We start from the raw sequence: 20,484 nt of genomic DNA, 5'->3' as shown, positions 1-20,484 counted from the left end.
TGGGGATACGGCACGCCATACAGTTATCTTGGGGCAATGATTTTGATGTTCCAGTTGAAGGTTGAGGGACCTTGGAGACCACCCTTGATGACGGTATTATTTGGTCATATGTCTAATTAAATATTTACTAATTAAAAATTATTAAGAATTTACTTCATGAAATTACACCCAAAAAGGCTTTGTAAGGCACGGGAGGAAAACAGCGGACAGCTGGTATATCATACACAATTCATTTATATATTATATACACAATAATGTGTTACAATTAAAACAATTTAAAAAAATATATTCCTTTAACAAAAACAATTCTTTTTAAATCATTTCCATTAATAATATTTTTAATTTCATATATATAATATTTAACTTATCTTAATGTGAGACTGTATAAACATAAATTTGTTACATATATATATGACGTACGGACGATACGTATTATCGAACATAACTTCTAAAATGAAATCTACCGTTTTATATTTTATTTTAGGTAAGTGATTATTTATTTATTAAACTATAAGTTCTTTTATATTTGAAACGCATTAATTTCAACTAGTTAAAAGTTGTCCCATAAATATACGTCAATTTATAACCTAGACTCTATGCATTAATTATATTTCCACTGCTCATAACAAGTTTCCAGAGGATGGTAAAGCATCCTCTGCGTACCATAATAGCACACTACGATCGCCAAACCACCAGAAAACCGTGGCGATTATGGTATACCCTCATATCTTTGGAGTATGCTTATGCCTTAATGACATTTTTTAAACGGTTTTATTTAGTTCGACCCGTACGGAATTTATTTGTTTATTTATTTGGGTCAAAATTAGAAATTGAAATTTAAACACCTTCCCGTTGTCAGATTGATCTGAAATTTGGTACACACATTTAATTTAGATGACAATACAATATAATAAAATCAATAACATTATAAATCTAAGATGGCCGCCGATACAAAATGGCGGATTACGTATTTTTCCTTAACCCCCTCAATATGGGTATCAAATGAAAGGGCTACACTAGTAAAACACGATGATTATGTCAAAATTAAAAATTCAAGATGGACGCCGTTCCAATATGGCGGACTAGGTTTATATTTTTCCACAACCACCACAATATGGGTATCAAAAAACCGTTTAACTTAAGTTTTTTAAATGTTTTTATATATAACTTTTTTCTGAACATTTTTACTTTGGTTACCGCATGCACATATTGATTAGATATAAGTTTAATTTGAAAGTACAACGAGAAAAATTCCCACAAACAACGGTACGGTTTTATATCTTACTTATTACCATATTATACATCCTATATCCTTCATAAAACTCTTTTGGTTACAACTGTACACGGTAGGTACGAGACCGAATGTCGGATAGGAAAAAAGATTGAGGAGGCCACACTCGCCTCCATTTTAATGGAAAATGATACAAGAGAGTCTTCAGTTGAAAGTTTCACAATATGTAATTAATAGGAATAAAACATAGTTAAACATAAAATATTATAAGTCTTATTATATATTTAATCTTATTAAGATAGATTTATTGAAATTAAAATAAAAAATGTAAAATTGATGTACATGACAAAAATAAATAAACTAAATAAAGCTGTGATACTGCAATAGAAAATACAACTGAAGTGTTTGAGGATGGATGAAAGGAATGGAATGATTGAGAAAGGAAGATGGAATTATGGAATGATAGAAGGAAGAAAAAGGATATTGTGAACTATGGAAGACGAGGACGAAAATAAAAAATTCATGTGAATAAATTGTTAAGAAATAAAAAACCCTGTCCCCAACAAAATAGGGGTGGAAGGAGAGGTCCCAATAGCGGAGGCCTCATTATAAAAAACACTGTACACGGTATAACAATACGCTCACATATAATATCTGTAAATTATTACATAATCAATTTAATTTTAATAAAATGAAAATAAATAAAATCATATATAGTTCTAAATATAATAAACCAAGTTGCAAGAAAATAGTTAAAAACGTTATACAAAAAAAAATAAAAATCCAAATATACAATAAGAAATGTGATAAATGTGATAAAATAAAACTCAAATGTGATATATAATGTATTATAGAAAATAAGTAAAAATGTAAAATGTAAAAAGAAAAGAGGAAAGAATGATAGATGAACAGAGCAAAAGGGTAAGAAAGTAGAAATGTAGCATGAAAGATAGATAATAGACCGAAAGAGAAAGTGAAATATGAAAGAAGAGAGAGAAAATAAAAAATCATGTGAAAAATTAAATTGCAAATAAAGTCCCTGTTCCACCATAAATAAGGGTACGAGAGGCCCCCAATAGCGGGGGTATAAAAAAATATAATAAACCTTGAAAATGCGTTCCAATTTGAGTATATTGTTGAAATTACCATAAAATACACTCGTTTGAATTTGCTGCAGGCTTTTCTAAGATCTTGTCGCATTTAAAAGCCTCCTAGATTTAAGTTAAATGCCATTAATGTGCAGTTTAGTACGATTATAATTTCCATCAGTTGTCATATGGTCGCCGGAAGTTCCTTGATACCGGCTTAGGAAGACCGATGTCGTTGATCATGGCGACATATGAGAGATGATTATGTCTTAAAGTGGACATCTATCAGCTTAAAAAAGAAGACAGTTACCACCATAATGTGCTCTTTTATTATTACGTATTGTCATAATTTCTTTTTCTTCTTCTGTTTCTTTCTGAGGCAAGTGCGATCGAACCAATAATGATCGAAGTCAGTTAGATGTTTTTTTTATTATTATATTATATAATAGGTATAGAACCTTATTTATTATGAGTATATATGTTATATATATATGTATGCATTTTTGTGTTCGTTTGTTTGTAAATATGTATTTTTTATACACGTAAAAAACCCATTATTAGTACTTTTACCATTTCCATACTATGGTTGTCTGTAAGAGATTGCCTTGTGTGATAAGACCGCCCATTGTACTTTTTTGTATATTATTGTAAAACTTATTAAATGTATCTTAACGTGTATAATAAAGAATATTAAATAAATAAATAAATAATTTATACTTGTATAAACTTATACAATTGAACAAAGTTTACTGAACCGTGTGGTTCAGAACTAAAGGCTTTATTTTGAATAGTGTTTGTAACTCGAAAAAATATATTTGCTAAATTTTTCATACAAAATTAAATCCGCATTTATATTATTATCTTTAATGCTTTTTATAAAACAATATATTAAAAATTATATTTTATATTTAAATTTAAAAAAAATAATCTGTCACCGGACATTCCGTACAATAAATGACAATGTAAAGTATTATTATTTTTACAGTTATCATCATATGTGCACATGGATTCGTGCATCATAAACATATGGAAACATCATATAGATACAGTTCACTACCTAAGCAGATGTCGACCGTTATTCAAGCTCCGTTACGAACTCCTATCGTCTTTCTTCACCATCTCTTGAGAAAATGTAACAAATAAATGAAAATACTATAGTATATATTTCTTGTTATTTTCAGCCTATGACGCAATGTATATATTTTCCCCAAATATCGCCACAATACGCCACAGCGATTTCCCCAAAACCTAAAGAATGTCGACGTTCCATATAGTAGGAGGCCTATTTACATCTAAATACACCACACATATTATTAACCTTTCGTTACTGTAAATGTGATAAAATGTGACATACAAAATGTGATATTAATGTAAACAAACATAAATAAAAATATAAAATATAATGTGTAACGAGAGAGGAATGAAAGGTCACAGAGCGAAAGAGAATGAAAGGAGAAATGTATAAGAAAACTGAATGACAGATCTTAAGAAGTATACATGAAAAGAAAGAAAATAAAAAAGATGTGAATAATTAAATAAATTTGAACGTAATGTCCCTGTCCCACAAAAGATAGGGGGTACGAGAGGCCCCCCCTAGCCGGGGCCAATAAAAAAAAAGAAACCTTTCGTTGCACTAGCGATGTACCTCACTTTGTATTGACAATTTTTGATTAGCAATTATTTGAACTATGTCGATTACCTTGGTTCTTTTACAGATAACCTCATATCTAATACAATCTCGCAATGAAACTATAAAAACAGCCCTTTGTCTCCGAGATTGTCGAATTATTTCAATATTTAAATTTATATAACCCATGTCAGCTGCTGGGAAATCGAAACAAATTACTGGTGTGAACAATAATTATTATTATTCCAGCATAGAATTAGCGAAATACAAACACCGATCGTAATTAACTAACCGGCGTCTTAAGTATTGTTAGGAGTGCTGTCATATACGCGTGCATATATCTAACTTCAATGCACATGTTTTGTACTTTTGTCATATAGTTTCAATATATATGATTCGTTTAAAATTTCAAATTTCGAACTATCAAGAAGCTTAGCTACCCCTGATATATATAGATTAATGAATTACTTTATTATCGTTTAAGATGAGTTTTTACGAGTTTTATAACTGTTTGTCCTCGCACGCAACCTTTAGCGATCCTGTGTATGAAGGGTTTAGAGTGGCTTGTGATATGGAAATAGGAAAGCCTTCTCTTGGCAGGAGGAAGAGAGCCGTCACACTTTCCTGTGGTTTTGTTACAAAGTAACAAGTGATGTGATTAAGCGTACCAAATCGTGCAAGAAGAAATGTGCGTGAGAGGTGTGGCGTCAACGTATGAAGGATGAGAGAGAGATAGAGAGTGAAATTAGGAAGGTTTACATCTCTGTCCCAAAAAATAGAGAGGAAAGAGTAGTTCCCAATTATGGGGGTGTTAGAATTATATATATATATATAGAGCGCTATATATATATACACATGAACCCATAACATAAGAAGAATAAATAAACTTAATTTATTTCAGACATCGATAGCTTATAATTTGATAAATATATACAGGATGACCCGAAATAGGTTCTAAAAATTTAAAGGGATTAATGAATAGCTCTAAGTCAGCGAAAAGTTTACATATTTTTTAATCTGTCTTTAAACACCCTGTATAAAGAGATCACTCATAAATATGTTACATTATTTTGTTTCTATTGTAATGCGATATTTCAATGACTTGTACCAGTATAAAGACAGGAATATATAGAAAACAATCATTAATATTAATATTTCGTGATCTGAATTTTAAAAACGATTTCTTTTACAATAAATATATAACTATCACATCATTAATTATTTCAAAAATTCATTGCAAATGAGATATATTCACTCCTAAATGCAACGAACGTATGCTATGTGTAAAATAGCATAAAATATTCGAAACTCAATTTATATATATATGAAAACATGAAGCGTAACATATTTGATGTTCTCTTCCAACTTAAGATCCTCATTCGAGGCCCCTGCGGAGCATTTAAGTATAACTTCAACCGGAACTAATTTTCTTCGTACGCGCTACGAGACGCTACGCCGTGCTACGGTCGTAGCGCTACGCATAAGAGATAATGTGTAATTTTACTAAAGGTTCAGCTTTGTATGTTGATGCCAGAAGAACCTAAGTTAAACAGGTAACATATCTAACTACTCTGTTATATCAGCCTTCGACTTAAGGCTATATAAATTCCAAGCATTCCGAATTGAGAAGAGACTACTACAATTTGGAACAGCCTTTTTTAAGGTCATGAGAACGGCTAGTGTTGCTACTGAACAGGCATAAGCAAAGTTCCACCTTGAAAGCCTGCGACGAGCGTACGCATAAGGAATCACAAACTACGTTCCGCGTATCAAAATGTTCTACGAAATGACTAGATGGCAATCAGACAGAATTTAATAAAATGTAAATAATTTATTTATTCTTCCAAATCAATTTCATTTCCTTCAAAGTAATCCCCATCTGATATCGTACTTTTGCGAACACTTTTTCCAGTCTTTGAAACAGTCTGAATAGTTTTTAATTCAGAACTCAGTTCTGATGAAGCTGTAAGAGCCTCCGGAAACCAGCAGCTAGCGGCATCCCGCGGTCTTACCTATGTCATCGCTCTACCAGAAAGCTTCGGTTCAAAATCAAATTAAAGTGCTTCGACATTTCTTAAGTCCATATCAAAAATTTCTTATGAAGGAGAGCCTTATTTCATATACATTCTACATAGACATATAAGAGAAACCTCCATCAAATTTATTCTTACATACCATACTAAGGTGATATATATATATATATATATATATATCACCTTGGTACTTTAAAAGGTAATACCAGATGACATCCTTCAAATTAAGGCTATACTCAGTTGACCTTGAAATCCTGAAGCAAAGACTATCCAAGTGTTGTTGATGTTCAGATATAGACAGCACCGACGATTTTGTTCCACTCAGTGTTACTGGTAATTTATAGGAGAGTCCTTGTCCAACGGTGGATTTCTAACAGTAAGTGTGATCATCACAAGGGTATCCCGGTGACAATGATGAGGTAGATCAAGCTGATAAAGGGTAGCAGTGGAGGCTACAGCCAGGGCCTGAAGGTTCTATAAAGAAAACCATGGATGGACAGACTTAGACAAGAACTTCAACCTACAAGGTAAACAGATGACCTTGAACAAAAGACGCTGGATGCATGCCGTTTTCATATAACCTTAAAATGAGTGGGGTAAGTCTATGCCCAACAGTGGACCCTGGTTATTTTTGGGACAGAGATATTTTTTTCAATAATATATCCATTAATTTTTTTTATAAAATTTTTCAGCCTGTGTGTCTCTCTCACTCTCTCATCACCATTTCTTTCTTTCTTCACATTATGCTTCATATTTCGGGAAGATATATTAAGAGCATAATATGTGTGTGGTCACCAATATAGGATGAGACCAATCGAGAGGAAATCCCTCACGCTCGACTGCTCCGCGCTACAAATATTATATCCGTACTTCCAAAACCGTTGCATGCGTGGCGGAATTGATTAAATTTTATTACAATAACTATCAGTCACTGTAATTTGAACTCTATCACGTTCAATTAGAGTATATATTACAACGAAATGTGTCTTCATATAAACACAATTAGCATACCACGTATAAATGTCGGCAAGGCTGTCCAGGGCTGCAGACAACCGCAAAATGGCGCGCGGAGCACCGTTGTGATATCGGGTAACCGAACTTCGGTCTTTTTCTAGATGTTTGAATATTACTGGAAGAAACTACAATACCTGGCAGAGGAATATTCTTGAAGAATATGTGCTGCCAGACGGCAAAAGGTGTAAGGGTACCCAACAAGGTGACCTGCAGGAAGGCATTCCTCAACACGGAAAAAGATCCAAAATAAGGGAATTAAAAAAATCGGCATTTCAGACGAAAGAGGCATGGGCACATTTGGGCACGTATAAGCACATATGGGCACGTATGGGCACAGCTTCTAGTGTGCCTGTCAGGTAAGTCTAGAACCTCCAGCGACCATCTATTCAGCTGATTTTATTAAAAATTCTTAAGTGTACTTTAAGTACTGTACGAGAAACTAGATTAATATCCTTTTAACCTAAACAGCTCTTGTCATTACCACGGCGTGGTGTGAGCCACTACCGGAGCCCGAGCTGCAGCAGCCGTGCACGAAATACCTACCGTGCGAGCCAACCCTGTACGACCCCTGCGACCCCTGTCCCCCACCGTGCCAGGACCCATGCGACCCGTGTGACCCGTGCTCCCCTCCGTGCGACGTCGTGGAAGTCGGACCCTGCAACCCTTGTGAGGAGCCCGTCAAGTAGCTGTACGGTCAGGGACCACCAGGTGAGTGCTTTATGACAGAGTCGAGGTTGGAGTTCAGAGGAAGGTAGCTATTGTTTCTTCACAGCTGGTAATGTCTGCTCATTTAAAAACCAAACCAAATTGCCAGGTATATGTGAGTCTATTATTTGGAGTTGAATTTGTGATCTTCCTAGGAAAATCTTATTGGAAATTCCCAGAAAAGTGGAAGAAAGTTTTATATGGATTTATTATCTAATAGCAACAAGGATCTCTATGTAACATCAGTACCTAATCAGGCCTTTGCACCTTCCTATTGAACCTCCGCTAATCCTTGCACTATCAAAAAGGGAAGGTTCTTTGGAGGAGAGTCAGGATTATGTCTATCATGTAGTAAAGAGGGTCCTTTTCTGATATAAGTGTTACCTAGACTCAACCTCTCTCTCTCTCTCTGGCTTTGCATCAGCAACATCTCTCTTGATTTGTGTAGAATACACTGCATTTATCTCGTGATAATTTTAGCTGCAGGATGTTCACTGATATACATATGCCTACTAATAGATTTCGAATAGGGCCAGTTGAAAGCTACCTGTAGACTTCCAGATGTGCTTAGTCATGTGTTCACCTTATCAGTGTTTCCGCCCAAGAATCTCAAGACTCCAGTGATATCTTCCACGCGCTGATGCCTGGTCTCGTTGGACAGTAGCTACAGAAGCTAGTGCAATGTGGTGATACGTACTGGTACTGTTCAGGGTCGGTGGTGGTAGTGGGCTCGTGCGGTTTGCGGCTCCACGAGCGGTGTCAGTGTGTGCGGGAGCAGTGCAAGCGCCTTCCTCGATGTTGTGAGTGCATCCAGCGGCAGTGTGGCCCCCACCACCGACGCCCCTCCGAGTGTGTCCTCCAGCTGTACGCCCGCCCAAACCCGCGCCGCTGTGCGTGCACCAGCCGCCCAAACGTCTACCTACCCCCGCGCCCCTTCTCGTAGCACCGCCGCCCTTCTGCCGCCCAAGCCCAAGCTTATAAAGGCACACTAATAACTCGAGTTCACCTTGCACCGATAACAGACAGATTTTCTTAAGTATTTACACCCTTATGACAAGGTTTTGATTCTCTTTTAAATCCTCTACCCCGGGACCTTTCTAGAATACTGCAGAAGGGTCACAGGAGTAACTTTTAAAAAGATCAAGTACGCAAAAAAAAAACAATAGCGTATAAAGTTAATTAAAATAAATGCTTAAATCTCTAATAAATGTGAAGAAAATAAGAAATTAAAAATTAAATTATAAAAGAATGTAAACATAAGAATAAAGCAAACAAATAAATAAAATTAAAGCATAACAGAACGAAATGTAGACAAAAGTATTCTGATGGGAAGGCTAAGAACGCAAGGTGATGAATGAAAGGATTAGAAAAAAAAATAGGAGGTGTAATATAATTTTTGAAGAATAAAATATAAATGAATGAATAACTTAGAGGAAGAAAGAGAACAAGACAGAGGAAGTACGACAGTTCCGCAAATTCCGCTTTATCCTCTCCAACTAAAACATGCCATTCCAGCTACAATACTCTTACTATATAATAGTCTTTCTCATTTGATAACAAAGTCTCTTTATGGAAACTCTATTAAATCTTCTACATTCTAGCATTAAACGCCAAGAAGACGATGGACAGGGCGTTTTCCCTTGAGATTGTGATACTCTGGCCTTTCATAATCCAGAAGGAGAGGATAAACCTCTCTCTAGCGCTTGTTATTTGATAACAAAGTCTTTTTATGGAAACTCTATTGAATCTTCTACTTTCTAGCATTAAACGCCAAGAAGACGATGGACTGGACGTTTTCCCATGAAATCGTGATACTGTGACCTTTCATAATCCAGAAGGAGAGAATAAACCTCTCTATAGTGCTTGTTATTTGATAACAAAGTCTCTTTATGGAAACTCTATTGAATCTTCTACTCTCTAGCATTAAACGCCAAGAAGACGATAGACTGGACGTTTTCCCATGAGATTGTGATACTCTGGCCTTTCATAATCCAGAAGGAGAGGATAAACCTCTCTCTAGCGCTTGTTATTTGATAACAAAGTCTCTTTATGGAAACTCTATTGAATCTTCTACTCTCTAGCATTAAACGCCAAAAAGACGATGGACAGGACGTTTTCCCATGAGATTGTATTACTCTGGCCTTTCATAATCTAGAAGGAGAGAATAAACCTCGCTCTGCTCCTACAGCTCTTCAACCATCACGAGAATAATTCAAGATAACTTCTAACAAATCACCCATGCACATTTTTATAAACATAACCAGTCCACTTGAGCCCTCAATCGCAGCGAAGCTACATAGGTGGATCTTATAGACAACTGTGGAAGAAATGTTATAAGAGATCCTAATCTTGACGAATGGACTTCGGTATAGATCCTGATCTATCTAAGACAGCCTTATAAATAGGCAAGGCTTCTTACACTGTCTGCGACCATGAATATGTTGTCGGTCCAGCTAATGGGGGAACTATGGACGCCACTTCTTAAGGTTCGTGGTCGCCAGGAGAGTAATTTTAACGGACGTTATGCCCGCCAACTCAGACGTTTTATTTTTTTCAGACGTGATATTCTTTCACCTCCGTCAATAAACTTCTTCTTTTCTTCTTCTGTATTAATAACCTTGATAAATCAGATGTCGTATGACATTGTTTTAAGTTGATGAACTGTGAAATAGAAGAAATAAAATTCAAGGTATTTGTACTTCTAACAGGTTCAGCCGCCCGCAGTTCAGCCGCCACCACCTGACGTGCTGGTGGTAACACTGCCGAGGATCTGTGTACCCGGGCTGCCTGTCGTCTGCTTCCAACCGAACACACCCTGCGGCTTCAGGACCCTCGGCAATGCGGTTGTATCTCTATCAGCCCCGACCACCTGCCCCTGAGGAGCCTGTACCACTACCGCCATGTCTACCACCCTGTCCACCATGCTTCCAACCATGCAGCTAGATATGAAACTACCTTTTGACATTTATATTTACGTATATATTTATTATTAATTATACATTAAGCTAGATTTATTGACACTTGTTAGCGAATGAAATATAACGCGAGCGTTTTAAACAACTGCTTGTTGCTGTTTGATTGACCACTGGCAATTTATTTATAAAGAGCTGTCCATCTTTTACCGGAATCTTGGCATGTCGCAAACATTATCATCAGTTCAGTAATAGAAACTCCATTACTAGACATAATCCACCTTCATATATCTCCAATAGGACTGATAGAAAGCAGCCTGTACCAACGTCTTCTGAAGAACTTAACAAAGTCATTTGTCCACCTCGTGGGGGGACGTGCTACGCTGCACTTACCAGTCTGTGGTGTTTACTCCAGAACCTTCTGCATGCTGCATACAGCCTGCCCACTGTCACATATATTTACTAATCCACTGGACTATCTCTGCTACTTTCATTGTCGGATTACTTTGCAACAATAGAGCACGTGACCAAACACCAACATACAGGCTGATGGTGAATATAGTTACAGATTGAGATGATGGAATGTTTATCTCGTGGTGGTATACTCTCTTCTCAAAGACATTTCTCTCAGGCAGGGACAGAACAGACTATGTTGATCAAGTAGGATATATATCCTTATTGATTCAAAGATCTCTTAACAGTAATAGCTTCCTTACGTAAGTTTAAATGAAACAAATTCTATAAATATATATTGTTTTATTTTACCAAAATTAATAATACATACAAGTGTTTTAATTTTGAAAAGAATTTAATATTTTTTTTGGTTCAGACGAGCAAGCTATTCAAGTGATAGTAGCTGGTTTTTGAATAAGATAATTTGGTAGATGGAATGAACTTTATCCAAAAGTGAGTGAACTTGCTCGTCTGAGTTTTTAAGTTTGCTGAAGTTGGGCACAAGGGTCGAGAGCTCGTGAGACTAGGTCCCAACCGCGCAGATGTTGTTGCAGCGAGACAATGTGGACGTGTGGGAGTTGCGACTGAGACACGCAGGATAACGCACACCCATCCATCCCACGAGGGAGTCCGAGTTAGCGCTGGTAGAGAAGTGCGAGGAGTGGGTGTTTATAAAAAAGGAACTCCGGTTTGTGCCAGACCCAATCCCAACCCATTCAAAGGCAGACCTCCCAAAGGCAGCCCGTACGGACCGAGTACGTTGGGTGAACTTTCGCAGACAGTTGAACTTCCTCCGTTGACGAGAGGTACTGATGGATAAGGGAAGCTGAACGGATAGTTCAGAACATTCGGAACGTTCTCACAGACGGTGGTGGAGCCGGTGTTAGTCAAACCAGTAGATACTCCCAGAGGCAGACCTAGTGGGTAGGTTCCTCTTGCCAGGACTCCCAGTCCTCCGAGCCCAAGAACATTCGGTGTACTCTCGCACACGGTTGAAGATCCAACTCCCTGGTAAGGTAAGCCGTAGGGGAGACCATAAGGCAAGCCGTAGATGTTGCCAATGCCATTATAGAGAGGGGGCAGAGTTGTCTGGAGGCCGAGCAAGTAAGGCAGAAGGTTGGGTGTGGATTCGCAGACGGTAGTAGCCCCACCGATGGGCAACAGTCCAGGGCTGGTCTGCTCGCACACCGTCGTCTGTCCCAGCGGGTTGCAGCGCGCTGCACCCACGAGAGCTGTGGAGGGAGATGAGAGAGACATGAGACTCACTAGCAACAGGCTTCAGCGCGCTGTACTGAAGGCTGCTGGACTTTAAGGTTCAGAAGTAGATACCACAGACCAGCAAGCGTCATTAATTAATAATTATCATATTATAAGTAGTCAATATCTATTTTAAATAAGAAAAGGACCAATATTTAGCCACTTCCGCACATGCAGTAGAAGTCGTGGAAACAAAGTGCACCGCCCGCAAAAACTCTGTTTGGCACTAATCGGTGTAACATAACTCCTGAAGATGCCCCGTGGAGGGGTGAAACACGTGTTTGTGAGTGATTTAACGGTAGCAGTTGTGTTATTTGCATTGTTTGCCGCATGCGTATTTATCAGCGAGCTGACGGGCGGTGCAATTTGTTGCATGACTACCACTGCATGTGCGGAAGTGGTTAAATATTGATCCTTTTCTTACTTAGGATGGACTTCCGCAAAATAACGCCTGATTCCATTAAAAATATCTATTTTTTAATAAATGATTTTACTATAAATCATCGTAATAAAAGGTATATAAATATGCGGCTGCAGATATGGAGATATTTTTTACTTATACAGAGTGATTAAAAACAGATGTAAAATGTTTAAAGTGATTATTTGTTAGTTTATTTTCTATTAATTATTATATGATACACCCTATCCATAAATCAATGGATTTGTAAATAAACAATGTAATGGTAATATAGTAAGAAAATGCGCTTATAAAATTAGTTTTTCTACATATTAAAATTAATTATATTTTACTAACTGTGCAGGCGAATCGCAATGTAATGATAAAAAATATATTAATGTATTATATTTCTGAGTGTTCACTATATAAAGTGTGATTCAAAATATGTGTAACATCCCTTTTAAAAATTTATATCTATAACTAAACAAATCTTTGTGGACTTGTTTTTAAAGTTACCAATTTAAGTTACCTCCAATATGAGACACACATCGCTGTTTGTTTTAGAACTAAAGGCTTTCATTTTCGCTTAAGCCTATAAACGCCTGATATAGCATAGGTCTCTCTGAAAGATATCTATAATGGGATATAATATATCGCAGTAGGCAGAAGACGATAATGCCGATCTGAAAACTTATTTGTAATAGCAATCCTATATAATTAATTCACAATGTGTGATTTATATAAGAAATAACAAAAAACTTACCAAAAAATAAAAATGTAATTGGTTTCATATCTACTGCCTTCCTTCCTTGGTCTGTGATTATTCTACATCGAACCAACTATATATACCATCATTTTAATTTCATTGTGTATCTTTACAACATTTATACGGTTCATGGATATTTAGAATTCTGAATTTGTTACATTTTCTTATCTATGTTTAACTGTAAGCTATTTTTAAATTGGACATTAAACTTAACATCTTTCATATTTTCATTTCGATTCGAATTTTTCAATGAGTAATATTTTCATGGTGAATAAGAATACGATATAGCATTTTTAATTCCTCAGCAAAGAAAAAATATTACACCTAGAAAAAATATTTGGCTTATAAGGGCATATTGATATCACATCTCCCACTACCTATCAAGAAGATAGTTATGGACTTGGAGATTTTATCATGCCTCACATTTGGATGCCAAACGTGGACATTTGACTTGAAGATTAGGAACAAAATAAAAACCACTCAGAGAAGAATGGAGGAGTACATGGGGATCAAATTAAAAGATAAAATAAGAAACACAGCCATCCATGCAAGGCGAAGGGGAGAGAGAATGCTTCCTCAGCTACTGCGGGAAGGTGGTAATAAATGCAATAGGTAAAAATAAAACGAACACTAAAATATAGAAATAAAAGGAATATAGTAGTACCAAAAATAGTGTAATAAATAGTACAATATAAGATGATAATTACAAAGAAAATAGGTGGTAAATATTTGAACAATAAATAATGTTGCAAAATAAAATAGTAAGGAAACCTAGAATGTAGTGGTTGAGGATGGATGTATGGCTAATGGAATGAAAGAGAAAAACTGGGAAAATTGTAGAATGAAAGAAACAGTACGACAGATAATAATAAATAATATAAATAAATTATTAGAAATAAAAAGTCCTTGTCCCACACGAGATAGGGGAACGAGAGGTCCCCAACAGCGGGGACCATTAAAAAAAAAAACACAGCCATCCAAAAAAAACGTGTACAACAGATGCACCTACCTATTCCCTCCAAAGAAATCATAAAATAGACTGGACCACGAGGTACCAGAGCGAGAGGCAGACCTAATTCCAGATGGGCAGACGAGACCTTGGCTACGGCTGGTCACGGGTGGCTCCAAGTTGACAAAGATAGAGAAATATGGAAGGCTTTGACGGAGGCGTTTACCCTGAGGGGGTCCATATAAACTTAGTAAAAAATTATCAAAACAATTACTAATTTTAAGTCATTTGTATGAAATGAAATAAAGCTTTATCTAATATATAAAATTCTCGTGTCACGGTGTTCGAACTTGAACTCCTCTGAAACGGCTTAACCGATTTTTACCAAATTTTATATGCGTATTTAGTAGGTCTGAGAATCGGCTACTATCTATTTTTCATACCCCTAAGTGATAAGGGTTGTTCACCCTTAAAATTTATTTTTTATTTTTTTGACGAAAATTTTTGTTTTTATTTTTTTATGATACAACATACAAAAATACATACAACCCTAATTTTTCACCCCTCTACGATCAACCCTTATTTTTAAATTGAAAATTAAAAATATTTTTTTTTGCAAAACAACGTTTGCGGGATCAGCTAGTTATTAATATATATGCTCTCTTGTATTTTTTCAAAGACAATTTCGTTCGAAATTATTGGATATTTACAATAATATTTAAACCCGATTGGAACGTAACTGCTTCCTGACTCGCAATTATTACTGTCTATTCTGTAGAATGCGCTGGATTATTGATCACTGTTTGTTAATGTTTTTGTTTTGTTTTATTATTGTTTTACTTTGATTCATTAAATGTTCTCAGTGAGATAGTTATAACATAACAATTGTAACTTATTTTATATTTCTAAGTTTGTTGTTTCTGCGTTTTATTATTGTTTATCTCCAATTAAGTAAATAAATAAACATGCTCATATTTTCGTATCTTCTTTCTGTATTGTAAAATTCGGTTCGAAAGCACAGAGAAGCAGATTTTATCTCTGATGGTTGTTTCACTCAAATATAGCATAAGTGTATAATATATGCTATTCCATTAAAGATGTGCTTTTAAATTTTAACAAATTCACGGTGAAGGTACAAGAAGTGTATACATTTAGATAGCAGATATCTCTGTGATGTTATTTTTATATTGTAAAATTACTTTTAGATATTATAGATATAAATGTTATTATCTATGCTCTGTAGTTTTAAAATATGATTTTTTGAAATCTGTAGTAGTTAATGGTGGACAATCTAAGTAAGAAAAGGACCAATATTTAGCCACTTCCGCACATGCAGTGGTAGTCGTGCAATGAAATGCACCGCCCGCCAGCCCGCTGATAAATGCGTATGCGGCAAACAATGCGAATCACACAACTGCCACCGCCAAATCACTTAACGCGTGTTTCACCCCTCCACGGGGCATCTTCAGGTTATGTTACACTGATTAGTGCCAAACACTGATTCACGCCTGATTCCATTAAATATTTAAGATTATCTAAATCATGGATGCACAGACCGCGGCCCGCCGGTCGAATACTGTTGGCCCGCCGACAGCAAAAATAATACTCTCGTACATTCGAAAACATATTGAATTCTATTCCAGAATAAAACCAAAAAAAATGTGTTACTAAAGTAATTTGAATCTCACTGGAAATTACAATCGTTTTCCGAATTATAAGAAAATGGCTGAAAAATTCAACAAAACTTCGATTAATTTCAATTATGTAGAAAAGCTATTTATTTATTTTGATTCAATCTTTTCAAGACAGATTTTCGGAGTTTAAAAAAGTGAAACCTCTGTTGGACATAGTCAGCAATACTTTCACGATTTCAGTTGAAAATAAGCCAGAGTCAATGCAGTAAGAAATTATCAACATTCAAAACGACCAAGACTTACGCAACAAATTCAACGAACTGAACTTGCCGAACTTTTACCGTTGCATTGATAAAAATATGTAAGAAGATTTGCGCATAAACGCTCTGAAATGTGCCAGCTTATTTGGTTCTACCTATATATGTAAACAAATTTTATCAATACTAAATAATAATAAAACAAAAAATCGAAACCGCCTTGAAAATAAAGTTTGGAAGCAGTTTTACGTGTTGCTACAAATAAATTTGAGCCAAACATAATAAATACATTTAAAAACTTTTAAGTTAAACGGTTTTTTGATACCCATATTGTGGTGGTTGTGGAAAAATATGTACCTAGTCCGCCATATTGGAACGGCGTCCATCTTGAATTTTAAATTTTGACATAATCATCGTGTTTTACTAGTGCAGCCCTTTCATTTGATACCCATATTGAGGGGGTTAAGGAAAAATACGTAATCCGCCATTTTGTATCGGCGGCCATCTTAGATTTATAATGTTATTGATTTTATTATATTGTATTGTCATCTAAATTAAATGTGTGTACCAAATTTCAGATCAATCTGACAACGGGAAGATGTTTAAATTTTAATTTCTAATTTTGATCCATATAAATACCGTACGGGTCGAACTAAATAAAACCGTTTAAAAAGATTGTAAGCACTATGCAGTGCCACGCTTCAAACTAATAAATTATTTTTCAATTTTAATAAATTATTATCAATTCTTTATTGTCTTTAATTACCTATACTTCTGGCGGCCGGCCCGCCATCAGTTCATGATTTGCTCGAGTGGCCCCTAATATTAATAAGTCTGTGCAACCATGATTTAACACAGAGTTTCCGTGTTGGGTAGACCCCCTACTTACCTGATATCGATTTCCTGTAAATTTTTAACTGTAGTGAAGTTTAGTGTTAAAAACTTAAAGTAAAAACTTGTTAATTTATACATTCATTAATTGAATTTAAATTAAAACTACTCAAAATAAAATTTGGTATCTGTTATGTATATTATACGTAACAAACCACAAAGCGAAAACCAACATCCTTCAACTTACACAATTTTATAAACATATATAATATTTTTTTTACTTCATAGGTACTTTTATAAATAATGATATTATAAGATAGTATAATGTAAGTAAATAGGTACTATCAGTGTATGTGTTGAGATCCACTATCGTGGACCCCCATTTTCGTTTCATGGACTCCCAATTTTTTTTCGCTGACGTAGACCCCTTGCAGGTTGCCATAGTCCCCTAGGGGTCGATATAGACCACTTTGGGAATCACTGATCTAACGCATCCAACGCCGGTTCCTACTTTATCTTAAAAATAAATGTGGTTTATATGACATTTATTATCTCAATCGATGTAGATGTCACGATCTACACTTAGGACAATGTGCCGGACCAACTCATCAAAAGATTCTGCTGTAGATTTTTTCTTGAGAAGGCCCGGTAAGTTGAACGGAGGTATATTAAGGTTTTCACATAAGATCACGTGGTTACGTCTTTTGGATGCGAATCGGGAGCAGTGTCTAAGTAAGTGATCAAAAGTCTGTACTGTGGAGTCATCGTGGAATCCATATACATTAAGACGCAATAACATGAACAATTTCTTTGTTTATCGAATTTAAAATGATTTTTTTATTTCTTTATACATTGTATGCATATGTATACATGCATGTGTATGTTAGTATATGTTTATATGTATCTTTTAAGACTTTACTCATCCTGTATGTGCTATGGAGTTTATTGAGTAACTTTCTTCTATGATTAATGCTAAAGGCTTATACTTGTAATAGCTCCTCATGTATAAGTCGTCTATTAAAATGTAACTTATTATTAAGTTAAGTAACGAGTAAAAATAAAAAAAATGTAATATCTACATCGATTAAATTCTATATCGAATGAAATTGTTAACTTTATTTTTAAACCGGATATGTATAGCTTAGATGAGGTAAGTTAAAAAGCGAATGCTTAAATGTAACTTACCGCTTTCAAGTAGCGTGCGGACAGCTTGAAGCGACGGTGTCGCCGGTCACATCGAAGTTTGGAACTTTAATTAGTTTCAAACATGTTTCCTTATGAACTTACAGGAGTTAGTCAGCGTTAACAAGTGTTAAGTTTATCTAGATCTGTTCTAGTCTATCAGTAAATCCAGGGCCGTATTTAGGAACATAAAAAAATTGATTAAATATTTAATAAAATCAGGCGTTACCTAGCGGAAGTCCATCCTAAGTAAGAAAAGTACCAATATTTAGCCACTCCCGCACATGCAGTGGTAGTCGTGCAACAAGGTGCAGCCCCCAGCCCGCTGATAAATGCGTATGCGGCAAACAATGCGAATTACACAGCTGCCACCGTTAAATCACTCAACACGTGTTTCACCCCTCCACGAGGCATCTTCAGGAGTTATGTTACACCGATTAGTGCCAAACACAGAGTCTCTGTGTTTGGCACTAATCGGTGCACTTTGTTGCACGACTACCACTGCATGTGCGGAAGTGGCTAAATAATAATTTAAAAAAATTGACTTTCAAATGCCCGCATCCTGTACCTTCTGTATTGTATGTTTAATATTCCCTATTAAACTTCAATATATTCTTTTTACAAGAGTCACATGATAAGTTGCTTAAATAATATATAGTTCGATATTGAACAATCTAAAATCGTTTCAATATTTTAAGATTTGAATTCTAGTTCCGGCAGACAGATTTAAACCAATCGATAAACGATGTACAATACCCGGCGATAAATATTATACATCGACCTTTGGATAGAGACAATCGACTAATATCAAGTTTGTAGAGCACTATCTCTGTCCCACACTACCTATGTGACGTTTTGTCGGTCGTTGTATTACAGAGGTAACGCTCTACGAAACGAAATTTGCAGATTGTCTCTTTCCAAAGGCCGATGTGCAATATTTATTGCCGAGTACTGTATTCGATGAATGGATGGAAGATAGATGGACCGGAAAGTAAAGTATTTGTCAACATGTTTTACAGAAAAGTAGATTGATTTTTACCACTCCGGCATTGATTTGTATACTAGACGGCAAAAGACTGTTGATAACGAAGGTGAACATATTGTTGATTAGAAATAAAAACTTGTTAAAAATGTAGTCGTGAGAATTTAACTTAAGAAGGCGTCATTACTTTCTGGTCCTCCTGATATATATATATACCTGGTAATTATTTATACAGGAGATGATAATTATTGAAAATTGGGGTAAAGGCTTTCAGACTTTTTGCTGAAAAATGAGCTATACTTTTAGCCTTTTTAAACCTTTTCAACCTATAACCAATCTATATAGGTAAGAATGTAACATTAAATCGTAGAAAATAGTTTTTTTCGTATTTAATCAGATTAATTACATTCAAATATCTCTAAGTATTTTAATTATTTATCTGTGCTATCAACTTCTTCTTCAGGTATGCCAATAGATGCCAAAGGTCTACATGATCACCGGTCTTCACTGCATCAGGAGAGTTCCCTTGACAACTACGTCGTATTTCCTCCTTGTAGAACACCTGCTTTACTGTCATTAAATAAAAAATATTTTGACACAGTTAAAAATGTTTCTTCGCTATTTTTCCACTGTTTTTATCTGTTCATTAAGATAATTAAAAAAAATACATTTAAAAAACTTTTAAATTAAACGGTTTTTTGATACCCATATTGTGGTGGTTGTGGAAAAATATGTACCTAGTCCGCCATATTGGAACAGCGTCCATCTTGAATTTTAAATTTTGTCATAATCATCGTGTTTTACTAGTGTAGCCCTTTCATTTGATACCCATATTGAGGGGGTTAAGGAAAAATACGTAATCTGCCATTTTGTATCGGCGTCCATCTTAGATTTATAATGTTATTGATTTTATTATATTGTATTGTCATCTAAATTAAATGTGTGTACCAAATTTCAGATCAATCTGACAACGGGAAGGTGCTTAAATTTCAATTTCTAATTTTGACCCAAATAAATTCCATACGGGTCAAACTAAATAAAACCGTTTAAAAATAGTTTTATTACAAACATGTTACTTTATTAATGAACATAAAACCAGTTTTAATACAATAATAATTGTTAATAATAAACTAAATATTATAATTTTTATATATTAGGAAATGGTT

The 20,484-nt window shown here is 35.3% G+C and overlaps 2 protein-coding genes and 1 long non-coding RNA gene across 3 annotated transcripts; 2 read left to right on the top strand and 1 right to left on the bottom strand.

The window, feature by feature from the left end:
* The first annotated feature begins 420 nt into the window (after positions 1-420).
* LOC137927481 (uncharacterized) lies at positions 421-3,479 on the top strand. Its single transcript, XR_011107763.1, has 2 exons — positions 421-484; positions 3,305-3,479. It is a non-coding gene; the product is annotated as an uncharacterized lncRNA (long non-coding RNA).
* Positions 3,480-7,771: 4,292 nt separating this feature from the next.
* LOC137927288 (uncharacterized) lies at positions 7,772-10,577 on the top strand. The gene is made up of 3 exons (XM_068771072.1): positions 7,772-7,817; positions 8,513-8,637; positions 10,407-10,577. The coding sequence occupies exons 1-3, from the start codon at positions 7,772-7,774 to the stop codon at positions 10,575-10,577; spliced, it is 342 nt and encodes a 113-aa protein (XP_068627173.1).
* Positions 10,578-11,346: 769 nt separating this feature from the next.
* Positions 11,347-13,583, bottom strand: LOC137927354 (uncharacterized). Its single transcript, XM_068771148.1, has 2 exons — positions 13,481-13,583; positions 11,347-12,295 (listed from the first exon to the last, which is right to left on the bottom strand). The coding sequence occupies exons 1-2, from the start codon at positions 13,506-13,508 to the stop codon at positions 11,733-11,735; spliced, it is 591 nt and encodes a 196-aa protein (XP_068627249.1). The 5' UTR covers positions 13,509-13,583; the 3' UTR covers positions 11,347-11,732.
* Positions 13,584-20,484: the final 6,901 nt, after the last annotated feature.

This window comes from Battus philenor, unplaced genomic scaffold (genome assembly GCF_028537555.1).
Source record: "Battus philenor isolate CCGP_79_NKW_IND1 unplaced genomic scaffold, ilBatPhil1.0.hap1 SCAF_30, whole genome shotgun sequence".
Lineage (NCBI taxonomy): Eukaryota > Metazoa > Arthropoda > Insecta > Lepidoptera > Papilionidae > Battus > Battus philenor.
This window is presented reverse-complemented; position numbering and strand designations above follow the sequence as displayed.